Source organism: Callithrix jacchus, chromosome 17, assembly GCF_049354715.1.
Source record: "Callithrix jacchus isolate 240 chromosome 17, calJac240_pri, whole genome shotgun sequence".
Taxonomy (NCBI): Eukaryota; Metazoa; Chordata; class Mammalia; order Primates; family Cebidae; genus Callithrix; species Callithrix jacchus.
The window spans coordinates 19,469,881-19,483,805 of record NC_133518.1 but is presented as its reverse complement, the minus strand read 5'-3'; the positions used below and the strand labels follow the sequence as shown (position 1 = coordinate 19,483,805).

Here is a 13,925-nt window from a genome sequence, read left to right as displayed (position 1 = left end):
TGTACTTTTTTGCAATACATTTTTATAATTATAAATGTCACATATACGATGTTCCTATTTCTATATCTTAGCAGCTAATAGGAAATGTTGGTGTATGTGATACACAGCTCTGTGTGCTTTACATACATATCAATACTTATCATTATTATTCACAGCAAGTAGAGGTGTGAATACTCAATTATGTAGTGATACATTCTATACCATATACCATATGTACATTGTTCTATTGTTGCCTATAAGTTGCATGTATGTGAGTTACCTTGGCTTTGTTTTTATGCCCCAAATAAATCCAGATTTCCTTTGTCTTATTTCCTGAATTTCTCCTGGACTATTGCTCATCTTATGGCCAGACAACATAGGAGCTTAACATCTACACACAAATTTAGCATTTTAACCTTGCAGATCTCAATTAGTAGAATACTCTCTTGGAAACAAATACATCTCTCAGTGGCCACCAGGGAGTCAAATTAACTGGTTGCCTTCATAAAGTTCAGTAAAACATTTAGCAGGAAATGTTTTTCCGCAGATGGAATTCAAAATGAGTTGTTTTCTAAGGAATTTTATCTCCTAGAATAACCAGAAAACAGTGTTTTAAATAGTGGCATGACAACACTACTCATCACCAACAAAGGGCTTTCCACCCCTTGCACAAAACCTCAACTACTCATTTCTATGTGAATGCAGAAGCTTCTGCAGAAGGGTAAAGAATGGACTGAGTTACTGTTTAATTGGCTGCAAGCTGGAAAGTTGCTTCTGCTTGGCTTCTGCTGTGCTGTTACCATCAGGCCTGAGGGGATCACTGCAGCAGGCTAACCTCAGAAGTTTGCTTGCTCCCTTCATGATACCCACAGGCTGCCCCACACTGAGCTCACTGGCTTCACTGGCTGAGCCACCCGTCCTCTAAGAAGGGCTGTGGTCTGTGCAGTATGTCTGCTCCAGGGGAGCCCTGCTTCTTCATTGAGATGCAGGTAGTGGTCCCCTAAGCCAGGGCTGCGGAGCATCATTAAAGTAGTAGGGAGACAAACAACACTCCTGCTGCATACCAAGTGGCATCACGTTTAACTGAATCATTTTATTATGAATACATTCCGGGCTGCGACTGTGAGCCACTGGTGTAAAATATGCTGGCAAAATGGATCTCTGCTAATTATGTTTCATGCATATTTCAGAACTTTCCACAGGGATACAGGAAGATGGTCTTCATAAAAGGAAATTTTACAACCAGGTTCACTTGCATTTGGCTCAAGACTAGCGGATAACAAAGATACATTCAATTATATTAAAGGTTGTTTTAGCTGGAATGTTGTAATTTGTTATAATTCTATGACTGCTCCTGTGGTCACTGGCTGAAAAGAAAATCGCTGAAGTCCACCAGAAAATATACCATTAAATCATTTCTTCCCATATTTGCCTTTACGATATTTGTCTTCCATTTTACCTAAAACTAAATTAAGTAAATGAGCCTCTGGACTTGGAGATACATTAGGAGAGTTTAAAAAAAAAAAAAAAAAAAAGGCATCATTACCTGCTTCAACATAGAGTTGTAAAGAACACAAGTGACTGCTTTCTCATGGCTTTTCACCCTCTTGCTGGCTTCACTTTTCATTGCCAACAATGCCAGCTGGTTATTAAACGAGATGAAAAGGCGTCCATGGGCTTCATCAAAGTGAAAGAGACATCTGAACTCCTGACTTTTGGGGAAAGAGCAAGCTATCCTCTGGATGGAGAGCTGGTGTTGAATATCCCAGAGTCTCAAAACCTGGATGAAAAGTGATAAAATCATATCAATATGTCAAAGATAATTCCAATTTTTTAGCCAGTTTTTTTTCTAGCTCACCAGGCAGACAGTTGTTCCCTCCACATTACTATAATTGTTCTCTATTCTCTCATAGCACCTATTATTTTATATTCAGTCACCTGTTTATCTCCTAAATTGTCAGCTCCTCTAGGAGGAATTGGGTTCTATTTCAGTCCCCGGTGTAAATCTTGTCATTTAGTAAATGTTTGTGGTAGACAGAATGATAGTTCCCCAAAGATGTCCGTGTCCCAATCCCTAGAACCTGTGAATATGTTATCTTAGGTGGCAAAAGAGATTCTGAAGATATGACTGAATTCAGGACTTTGAGATGGTGAGATTTCCCTGGATTATTGGATGAGACCAATCATAAGGGTCTTTAAATGTGAAAGACAGAGGCAGAAAAATGATCAGAGTGATGCAATATAAGGACTTGTCCTAGTGTTGCTGGCTTTGGAGAGGGCCATGGTCCAAGGAAACTAGAAAAGTCAAGGGGGGATGGATTCTCCCCCAGAGCCATCAGAAAGGATGAGACTCATGTTGAATTTTAACCTACAGAATGCAAAATAAACTTGCATTGTTTTAAGCTACTAAGTTGTTGTTCATTTATTATACTAGAATAGAAAACCTCTGCCTCCTGGGTTCAAGCGATTCTCTTGCCTCAGCCTCCCAAGCACTTGGAGCTCCAGGAGCGCGCCACCATGCCCAGCTAATTTTTGTATTTTTAGTAGAGACAGGGTTTCACTATATTGGCCAGGCTGGTCTTGAACTCCTGACCTCATGATCTGCCCACTTCAGCTTCCTAAAGTGCTGGGATTACAGACATGAGCCACTGAGCTAGGCCTAATTTTTGTATTATTAGTAGAGATGGGGTTTTTTACCATGTTGGCCTGGTTGGTCTCGAACTCCTGACCTCAGGGGATCTGCCCTCTTTGGCATCCCGAAGTGCTGAGATTATCTGCATTATCCAGGGTGACCGCCTCCATTACTTATTTGAATGTTATATAATACAGCTTAAACATTGCAAGTAAAACCACTAGGTAAAATGAGTTCTGACTTAATATAAAGAAACCGTTACCAAGTTAGTGTTACATATACAGATGGATGTGGCTCAACAAGATTTTAGACAAAAAAAAAAAAAACAAAATGAATGGAACTAACATGTGTTTCCCTGACAGCCTCTAATAAGTTTATAAATAAATCCAGATTTCAGCACATTTATCAGGTTGCTTTTAGTGCCTCTAAATGTTGTGTATCAAGACTTTTTATGCTACTGTCTAAGAAAACAGAATCTACTGTTACTTAAGAAATAACTCAAACATTTTATAACTGTGCACCACCTAAGGAAAAAGCTAATATGTAGTACTAATAAATGCAAACTAAATCACCTAGAAAAAAAACTAATACAATTCTGTCTATACATACATGTGTGTATACATATATGTAGATATATTTGTGTCGATATGTTTATATACACGTGTGTATAGAGGTATGCATATATGTATGTGTAAAATAGAAGTGGCATTAAATGAGGTCATGTGGTCACAGATATCAAGTTCCTATTCAAACATCTTCAAGATACGTAAACGATATGCATTAACCCACGGCTAGTAGAAGACAAACACTGAATCCTTGCTCCAGAGATAGGCCGCTTTAGATTCAACGGACATTAAAACATTATTTTTCCTTTTCTTCTATTTTCTCATGGCTCCCTTCATTTCAAAGAAGGTGAGTCACATTACATGTGCCAGGGAGAAAACAGAAAGATCAGCTTTGCAGGTGCAAGTGTTTAACAGAGGCTACTGAGGGAGGGAGTGAAACACCTCTCCAAAAGCAGGTAGCAAACAAGTCATCAAGACCGTGTTCACTTCAAAAAAAAAAAAAGTCTGTTGTATAAAATCAAAAAGCACCATAGGGCTTTTATCTTAACCATATCTCTGTATCCTAGGGTCAGATTTCCTGTGTTCTAATCTCAGTTCTGTTCCTTACTAACAGTAAATTTTCCTTACTTGTTAGTAAGGAACCTCCAGTAAGTTTTTCTTTTCCCCCCCTCTGAGTTTTTAATGTATTGTCTACCTTGCTTAATGCTATGAAAATTAAATGAAAGTCTATGTCAAGCATTTAACATGATGACTAGCCTGTAATGTGTTCAGTGAATGTTACTTATTATTACCTCTATTTTATTTTTTTCATTGTATAAATATTAGAACCAAAAAGCAGAAAATGTTATTTCAAGTAAACTAGTCTATCCAACAAGAGAATTATTTCTCAATTATCTATAGAAGATAGTTTTTGTTTAAATGAGTGCTTATTACCCCATAAGACAGACAATCTTATAGTTATTAACCTATTTTAAATAATATACTCTTTTTGGAAAAACAATCTATTGAAAGTGATCGTTCTGTTCAAATGCAACAAATGCATTTATCGATATATACATAAAATTTTACATATAATTTATTTGGGTACATAGACACACCTCACAAACCTACTAACACATCCTAGGAATCTACAAGATGGGAATCCCTACAGTAATTATTAAATATATTCAGACAAAGACGTCTTCTTCTACCTTTTGATTCTATCCTACCCTCTTCTCACACCTGCATAAGCTTCCTCTTATCCCTCTTCTCCAGGTTAAATGACACCAATTCCTTCAACCATTTTAATATCAGTTTTCAGATCTCACTACCAGCTACAATGTGGCCTCTTTATTCTCTCAATGTCTACGTTTCCACTTTCTCTCTAGGGGAGGATAGTCATCCAGACCTTGTTTATTTTTAAAACCATTGTAAGATGTGTCCATTGCACAAAGTCAAATAGCACCAGAAGGCTTTTAACTCAACCCATATATTCTACCCCAAGTCCTAATCGTTAGAGATGGCCTTTTTTCACTCTTTTTTGGGGTTATGATTTTCTCCATAATGTAACAATAATATCATTGTGAACACATGTACGTATATATGTGTGTAGTACATACACATGTTATATAATTATAGCTACTGACTCAGAAAGAAAGAGAAAAATTACTTATATTCCTTTTCTCCCTTTCTCCACCCATTTCTCACAATTTAGGATATGAATTTTTTTAGTCCTATTGGTTTTTATAATTATAAATGTTTATATATTAATTATTGACCCACTAATTTAACACTATCTCTAAGCACCTAAAAATCTTTAAAGATTTGCTTTAAGCAAGTCACGTAGAATTGAGCCAATACAATATGTCCAGTGTGTTCTGATCATCACAGGTGCTATGATTTCTTTAAAGCAGCCTATTTTTGCATTAGCTGAATAAGCCTCTCCATCATGCTTTTCACTTGCCTTGATGTCTTAATTGAGCAAAACTCTAAATATTATTTCCATGAACAAATAACCATGCAGGATGTCTACTATCCTGTTTCCAAAAATGTATTTTTAATTAAGACTAATTTTTTTTCCTATTTTTAATCGAGAGTTTCAAGTGACAGTATTTTGAATCCTAGTTTAATTATATTGACAATTCCTCCCTGATTTCTCCACATGCCCCATAGGACATTGATATGGCTCTGCTTCATGCCATTGTCACCATCAAATTTCATCTTGAATTGTAATACACAGGTGTTGAGGGAGAAACCTGGTAGGAGGTGATTGGATCATGGCAGCGACTTTTTCCATGTTGTTCTCATGATAGTGAGTGAGTTTTTATGAGATCTGATGGTTTTGTAAGCATCTGGCATTTCCCCTGCTTGCACCTCTCTCTCCCACTGCCGTGTGAAGAAGGCCCTTGATTCCCCGTCACTTTCTGCCATAATTGTATGTTCCTGAGGCCTCCACAGCTGTGCAGAACTGCGAGTCAATTCCTCACAGTTCCTTTTTAAATTCCTTTGTACATTACATGGTCTGGGGTAATTTTTTATAGCAGTGTAAAAATGGGCTAATACAGACATAGCATTCATTAATATTTTTGAATTAAAGATTCTGGTTCACTATATCTATACCCAGATCACTGACAAAAAGATCAAACAGGATAGGCCCAAGAATATAACACTCCCACAGAAAAATCTGCCTCACTTCTACATATTTATTTACCTAATCGAAGATCTCATATAATCCACAGTAAAATTCTATGGGACTTTTTCAAATCTCTTGCAGAAATAATTATGTTTTTAGCATAGGGTAATGTCTCCATTTACTCTGACGACCAGCCCTTATAACAAGCTTGAACTAACTTAGTCAGGCTCTACCTGGTAAATCACATCACCAATCCCTCTAACCCTAAGAATTTAGATTCATAGAGAAATTTGGGTTTCCTTGGCAAGGATTTTTATTAAATAACTCATTCTGGTTTTTAAGCATCACTAAAAAATTTCTTTTTATTTAAAACATTCTGGCAGCTCTCCAGGAAATGTTTATCTTAAAAATATAAATTGTGTTCTAAATGTAAATGGAATTGATAAGCTCTTATTTTGAATGTCAGTTAAAAATTTTTATACATCTAGATCACTCTCAAATACTTATATTACTAATGATAGTCATGTCTTCATCATTCAAAATCCTGTCTTGTTTAGTATGGACTCCGTCTAAGAAATAGAAACTAACTTCATTTCAGAATACATAGGGTATAGTTGAGTACACATTGACAATAACTCCGCAGTATTAATGAACTATATATAATTTCTCCAGAATCATTTCCCATTGTGTTAAGCAATTTATATTGGATCTGATATTTCACCAACATTTAGTCACACAAATTATATGATAAATTAAAAACAGGTGAGCTATAACCTGTCTAGTCTACAACAGATTACTTCTTGTTAGCAATTAAAACTAGAAATATTTTTATTAGAATGTGTATATTAATTTTTTATATTAATGTTTACTGTTCTTCCTCTGGGGAATCCTAAACTCTCTCAATTAATGATCCCACTAAGTTCTCCTCCCATCTTTAATTCTCTAATTTTGCTTTCTGCTGAGAATTAAGCAATAGCATTGAAGTGCAGCCATTAAAGCATAAAATGGGTGATGGTATATGACCTCCCTTATGTTCTTAATTTCCCCTACTAGTGGTTTTTAAACTTGACTTTAGAAACACCCATGATGCTCTCAAAATCTCCTATGCTTTGGTTCTTTCCCAGACCAATTAAATGAGAATCTCTGAAGAGGGGGCTTGGACATTAGTGTTTTTTCAAATTTTTCCCTGGTATTTCCTTTGTATATACCTAACTTCTCTGTTTTGCTTTAAGGTCAATGATAATCTCCTCGAAAAAAAAATCTCTCTCAGATTAATTTAGTAATATCACATAGCATGGCTTTAAACCAGATAATTGTATTCCCCTTCTTTTTAAATCAGTCTATAACCTTTTAATCATTAAAAAAACCTCACATTAATTCAGTTTTATTAATCAAGTCCTTTGACAAAAATGTCACTTAAATATCTAGTTATTATTTGAGAATCATGTGTTCTCATCTTCTTTCATACTGAAATTGTTTTCTGGAATAGAATTAAGCCACAGTTCAGAAAGGAGTATATTTAATTTCAATTTTTATTTCAGATATCCTAGAGAGGTTTTCTTTATTCCAAGCACAAAAAAATAGGTTGACAAACTTTTAAGCTTAAAAATTACAATAGAATAATTGTTTATATCATCCACAAAGTTTTATTTAAATTGTGCTGTATCTAGTTACATGATTCTGTCTGAGAACTTGTGACATCTGTCCAAACTCAGACTTACTAAGTCAAGTCCATGAAAGGGCATATTTGGGTGCTCTGTATTTTGTCTTCATTTTTATATTAGCAAGAATAAGCACCTAAGCTTATGATTTTATTTTAAGGCAAATTTTGCCTTAATTAATAATATATAGCTTTTCAAATAATGACATTTCCTTGCATAATCTTTTATCTTCATTTGACTGATAACCTTTTAGTAATGCAATATTATAAGTGAATACTATATTATTTATATACAATTTATGAACCAATGGTTTGAGACTCCAGACACCCAGTCTTAGTTTTCATCCTAGTCAGTTTAGCTATGTGATTTTTATCTTTCCATTTTCTCATCTTTCTGCTGAACGGGCCCCTACCAGCTCTGGAAATCTGTCAGTTCTGTCTCCAATGTGATTACTCAATCCATTGTCTAAATACTCTAACAATATTTCAAACAAATTCGAGAAGGTACATTGTGAGGATTGAATTAAAGAAATGTAGGACATCACCATGTTTTCAGTCTAGCTCTGCTGAAGAATCCCCTACTCCCTATTAGAGATGGACAGAATCACTATTATTGACATAAGGAATAATAGAACTATAATAAGTAAGTCGATAAATAAATTTTTATCTATTTTTATCTTTTATCAATTTAAAATATTTTATCTATTTTTATCTTTGCTACAAATATTATATTTATAAGTGGATAACTTCATAGATGTAAGTAGGGGTATGAATAGATGTGCGAAGAGATAGAAAATCTATTTTCAGTGCACTTTAAAATCCATATCTGTATTATTTACATACTAGCAACATGTTTAAAGAAGTCAGAAAATAAAACAATTTGTAATTTCCTAATAAAGCATAAAAGTAAAGAAGTAGAAAACAAGGCTGGGCGCGGTGGCTCAAGCCTGTAATCCCAGCACTTTGGGAGGCCGAGGCGGGTGGATCACGAGGTCAAGAGATCGAGACCATCTGGCCAACATGGTGAAACCCCATCTCTACTAAAATATATTTTTAAAAATTAGCTGGGCATGGTAGCGCGTGCCTGTAATCCCAGCTACTCGGGAGGCTGAGGCAGGAGAATTGCCTGAAACCAGGAGGTGGAGGTTGCAGTGAGCCAAGATTGCGCCATTGCACTCCAGCCTGGGTAACAAGAGCGAAACTCCATCTAAAAAAAAAAAAAGAAGTAGAAAACAGACTCCGATGACTCCGTTTAAAGGAGATCTGTTTGTCTTTATCAAACATTTACTAACTCCTGTCATCCTGTAAGAGATAGATATAAAATAACAGTAAGAAAAATGAGAGTGAGAGAGACAGAGAAAGCGAGAGAGTATGTGTGTATTGCTGGGGGATTTTTGAGGCCAGGAGTGCAGCAGCTCAGCTCACCAGGAGCAATCCACACAAATGGATAGCCTACTTGCAGGTAATAGGATAATAGGAATGGAGGGCATTGCCTTTTCTGAATACACTTTTATGTACTAACAATCTATTTATTTAGAAGGTAAGCCTTTCAGTAATCCACAAAGCATAATCAGTAGTAAATGCTTAAAGACAATTTTGTTTGACATGATATATGCTAGCAGAGCTATTGTACTGAATACCTTGGCTAAAGTTTTTATCTTAAAGTCATATAACAGTTCTTTCTTTAAGAAAGATTTTTACTATTTTTCTTCCCAGGACTGAAATCGAACTTAAAATACTAGTTTGAAATTAAAATATTCTCCTCTGCCATTTGTTTTTAAATTGCTACTATAACTATTATCCTCTATGTTTTCTGTTCTCTTCAACAGAAATAAGAGAAGACACACAGCTCTAAGACTCGAATTTCCATTATGTGTCTGTTTATTCTATTATTGACCTTGAAAGAGGCAAAATGTTTCCTAGCAACTCTTAATTACTGGGCAGAAATCTCATTGTTTTCCCAGTTCAAATTTGCAATAGGCTGGGCATGGGTGGCTCATGCCTGTAATCTCAGCACTTTGGGAGGCGGAGGCAGGAGAATCACTTGAGATCCGAAATTGACCTGCCTGGTCAACATGAATTCACATCTAAAAATACAAAAATTAGCCAGGCGTGGTTGCACAGGCCTGTAATCCCAGCTACATGGGAGTCTGAGGCAGGAGAATTGCCTGAGCCTGAGAAGCAGAGGTTGCAGTGAGCCAAGATCACTGCACTCCAGCCGGAGCAATAGAATGAGACTTTTATCTCAAATAGCAATAACAACACACACACACACAAATAAATTTGCAATGAATTTAATGCCAACATTTCATTTCAAGTGCTCTCTTCTTTCAGGACAGAAGTTCATTTGGAAAATTGTTAAATCTCAATTCTTTGCAATTACCATTATTCACATAACATTAAAATCTTAACAGAATTTGTTTTTCCTTTAAAAATGCCTTATAACTCTACCCTTCAAAGTTCACAGCATCTTTTTTAATTTGCAAGGTTAATTAAAACTTTAAATTAAAAAAAAATACTCTATTTATACTAACAACTTTGAAGGAAAGAAATCAAAAGAAACTACAACATAAGAATACAAATTCAATTATCATTAAAAACTAGGTGTTTTCCTACTTCAAAGAAATGCAATTTTGAATAAGACATAATTTTTGGCAGGCTATGGTGGCCACACCTGTAATATCGGCACTTTGGGAGGCCGAAGTGGGAAAATTGTTTGATGCCAGGAGTTTGAGACCAGCCTGGGCAATGTACCAAGACCCTGTCTCTATAAAAATAACAGAAAAATAAAGCATAATTTATGTTGCTTTGCTGGGCCTTCATGGAGCAAGAAGCATTTCCATGGGCTAAAAAAAACATGAGGGAAAAAGAAATAAACTTAAAATGGGGACAGTGAACAGTAGGCATAAAGGAAAGAACTACAACCAGATGCCTAAGCCTTGTCCCACAAGCAAGGTATAGGCATTGAAGTGAGACTGTTGAACTGGACAGCTGAGATGTAGAATGGAGTGGCCTCAAGAGGGTAGTTTTGCACATTTCCACCCTACAGAAACAAACACAAATCCCTTCTCTGGAAGAAAGTATCTTCAATTTAGTTCCTCAGAATAACTGTATATTAGGAACAGTAAAAAATCAGGGAACAATGAAAGATAACTAAACATAAAAGGAAACAATTCATTATGAGGACAAATCGCCAGAATAGCAAATATCAAATTAAGATCACAAAGAACTCCAGATATTCTTATTATAAGAAAGAATATAAAATAATAAAGTATAACATTAAAGAGCTAAAAGTCAGAATCCCCTAAATGAACAAGCAACAAGAGACTATCCAAATTACCAGAATAAAGAAAAGAAACATTTTAGAAAATAAGTTAGTTGAAATTAAAATCCACTGTATGGATTATGTAAAAAATGGCCTCCTTTCCATTAGAAACAACCTCATGAAAGTCAAGAATATGATAAGAATGCCTCCTAAAATATGGAGAAAAAGATCTGAACATAGAATGGAACGTAAATTTAGGCATGCAAATTTCATGGAAGATAGTGAAGAGTGAATAAACAGAAATACTGAGAGCTCTTTCTCAGTATTTTTTTTTTTTTTTTTTTTTTTTTTGAGATGGAGTTTCACTCTTGTTACCCAGGCTGGAGTGCAATGGTGCCATCTCAGCTCACTGCAACCTCTGCCTCCTGGGTTCAAGCAATTCTCCTGCCTCAGCCTCCCGGGTAGCTGGGACTACAGGCACATGCCACCATGCCCAGCTAATTTTTGTATTTTTAGTAGAGACAGGGTTTCACCATGTTGACCAGGATGGTCTCAATCTCTTGACCTCATGATCCAGCTGCCTTGGCCTCCCAAAGTGCTGGGATTACAGGCGTGAGCCACCACGGCCAATATTTTAAAGATGTTAAACATTATCAAACTCAATGAAATTTTAATCCAAATACTAATAGGGCTTATCATAGAAACAGGATATTTGTATTGATCTTAAAATTTACTTGGAAGGATAATATATCAGAGGACAGTTCAAATAGACAAAGAAAAACAGTAAGCAGGAATTACTCTACTGGGCATCAAAATACACAGTAAAGATAGAATGGTTAAACCATGGTATACTGGTATAGGAAAAGACAAGTAAATTAATGGAAAGAATGAAGCATATACAAACAAATTTATGTATATATAGTAATTCAGATGATGATAATGGCATTTCAAACCAGTAGGAGAGACAGATTATTAAAAAAAAATAACCTTGGTCAACCGTTGTAGGAAAAAAAGCTACACAAAAATGAACTATTAAGTTAAATGCAAAATAAAAAAACAATAGAAAAGGTATTAGCATAAAATAAAGAATTTTTTTATAGTAACTTATAAATTAGAGATGTGGAAGATATTTTGTGTTTAAGCTAGACACAAAATTTAGAGTTATAAAAAAAAACCATTCCTCCGACTCATTTTGTAAAGTCTTGACTATCTTTTTCTTGATTGTAATAGCTTAAAATTTTTTATTATCTTTTATTTTTTATATACATTGCAAATATCTTGCCTCTTTAAAGCACTAATTTTTAAACTGTTTTTTACATTCAAAAGTTTTAAATCTTTATAAAATTGAATCTAAGAAATGATTTTCTTAAGTAAATGGCATGATCAGATAATGCACAAAATCAAGAAATATAAATGGCCAATAAATATTTGTAAAAGAAATCCACCCTAGTTTTTTGTTCATCAGATTTACACACAAAAAGGAACACATTTTTACTACTGACAAGAGTATGTGAACACAGGCACTTTCATATACATTTGATGAGCATGGCTATTGGTACAACATTTCTTCACTGTAATAGGCAATATTTCTGTAAAGCCTTTGAGATCTAATAGTAGCAGAACTTCTAGAGACTCATTACAAAAAAATTAACCTGGAGACACATCAGAGATGGCGCTGTAGGACCAACTCAGGATTGCAGCTCCCAGTGAATCCGCAGATGGTGATTGGATGCCACATTCCCAGACAGATCTTTATTGACCACAGACCAGGAGACTCCCAGGTATAGGAGTCACACGGGCCACCAGCCTGGCTGTTTGGCCGGTGCAGCTGTTTGGGCTGGGGCCACAGCGCAGTGGCACTCCGTACAAAGTACACTGGTTTGGTTGCCCTGTTAAACCGGCACTTGGAGATTTCAGAAGGCAGATTAGCACATTCATCTGATTAAACGGGACTTAAACAGAAAGCCAGGCCAGGAGATTCCTGGGCAGCAATGTGATTCCAGCTGGCACAGTGGGTCGCTGCACGGGAAATCACACAGATCCCAGTGCCCTTTCAGCAGGCGACTGGAACACCTGGGAGAGTCTCAACCATTCAACTTTAAAAAAAAAAAAAGGGCTCTGAGGCAGGGAGCCTGGTGATCAGACTCTGCAGATCCCACCCCCACAAAAACAAACAAAACAGCAATTGGAAATGCTCGGGGTTGAGAGTTTCACAGCAAGTACAGCTGAATGCAGGATTGTGCAGCTCAGAGGGGGAGGGGCGTCCACCTTTACCGAGGCACTTGACCCCTATGGAGGTACACTGCCATTGCTGATGGAGCCAGCCATTGCTGAGGCAACCCGCCATAAGAGAGAGTTCACCACTACAGAGGCAGGCCATCATCGCCACTGCAGCTATAACCACCCCATATAAACAGAACCACAGGGAATTACACATGGCAGCAGGGCGGAGCCCACGGCAGCAGGGCAGAGCCCATGGCAGCGCAGCATAGCCACTACAGGCAAGCAGTGATTAGACTGCCTCCTTGCTGGGTAGGACAGTGCAATGGATACTCATAAATAAAGCCCTAACTCCCCGGGACAGAGCACTTGAAGAAAAAAAAGGGGCTTTATGAGTTCTGCTGCAGCAGACTTAAACGTACCTGCCTAGCAGCCCTGAAGGAACAACGGAGCTCACAGCTCAGCATGTGAGCTCCTATAAAGTACAGACTGTCTCCTCCAGCAGCTCCCTGACCCCCGTATATCCAAACAGTCACCTCACAAAGGACTGATCAGACTGACATTTGGCGGGCATCATTCAGGGACAAAGATAGGAGAAGAAGAAATGGGTAGCAACCCTCACGGTTCCACAGCTGCTACAGGTGTACCCCAGGCAAGCAGGGCCTGGAGTGGACCTCAGTAGTCCTACAGCAGAGGGGCCAGACTGTTAGAAGGAAAACTAAGAAATAGAAATACTTCATCATCAACAATCTGCACATGCACTCAGAGACGCAATCAGAAAATCAGCAACTAGTCAAACGCCAGGTGGATAAATCCACAAAGATGGGAAGAAACCAGTGCAAAAAGGAGGAAAACACCCGAAACCAGAACACCTCACCTCATACAAGGGACCACAACTCCTCACCAGCAAGGGAACAAAGCTGGACGGACAATGAGTGTGATGAAATGACAGAATCAGACTTCAGAAGGTGGGTAATGAGAAACTTCTGTGA

General features: G+C 36.9%; 1 protein-coding gene across 1 annotated transcript in view; it reads right to left on the bottom strand.

Moving 5' to 3' along the window:
* Positions 1 to 13,925, bottom strand: part of WDR49 (WD repeat domain 49) — a 165,698-nt gene that overhangs the window by 79,522 nt on the left and 72,251 nt on the right. The window contains exon 8 of the mRNA XM_035278281.3: positions 1,526 to 1,759. Within this exon, the coding sequence (XP_035134172.3) occupies positions 1,526 to 1,759 (234 nt within the window). The remainder of the gene's footprint in view (positions 1 to 1,525; positions 1,760 to 13,925) is intronic.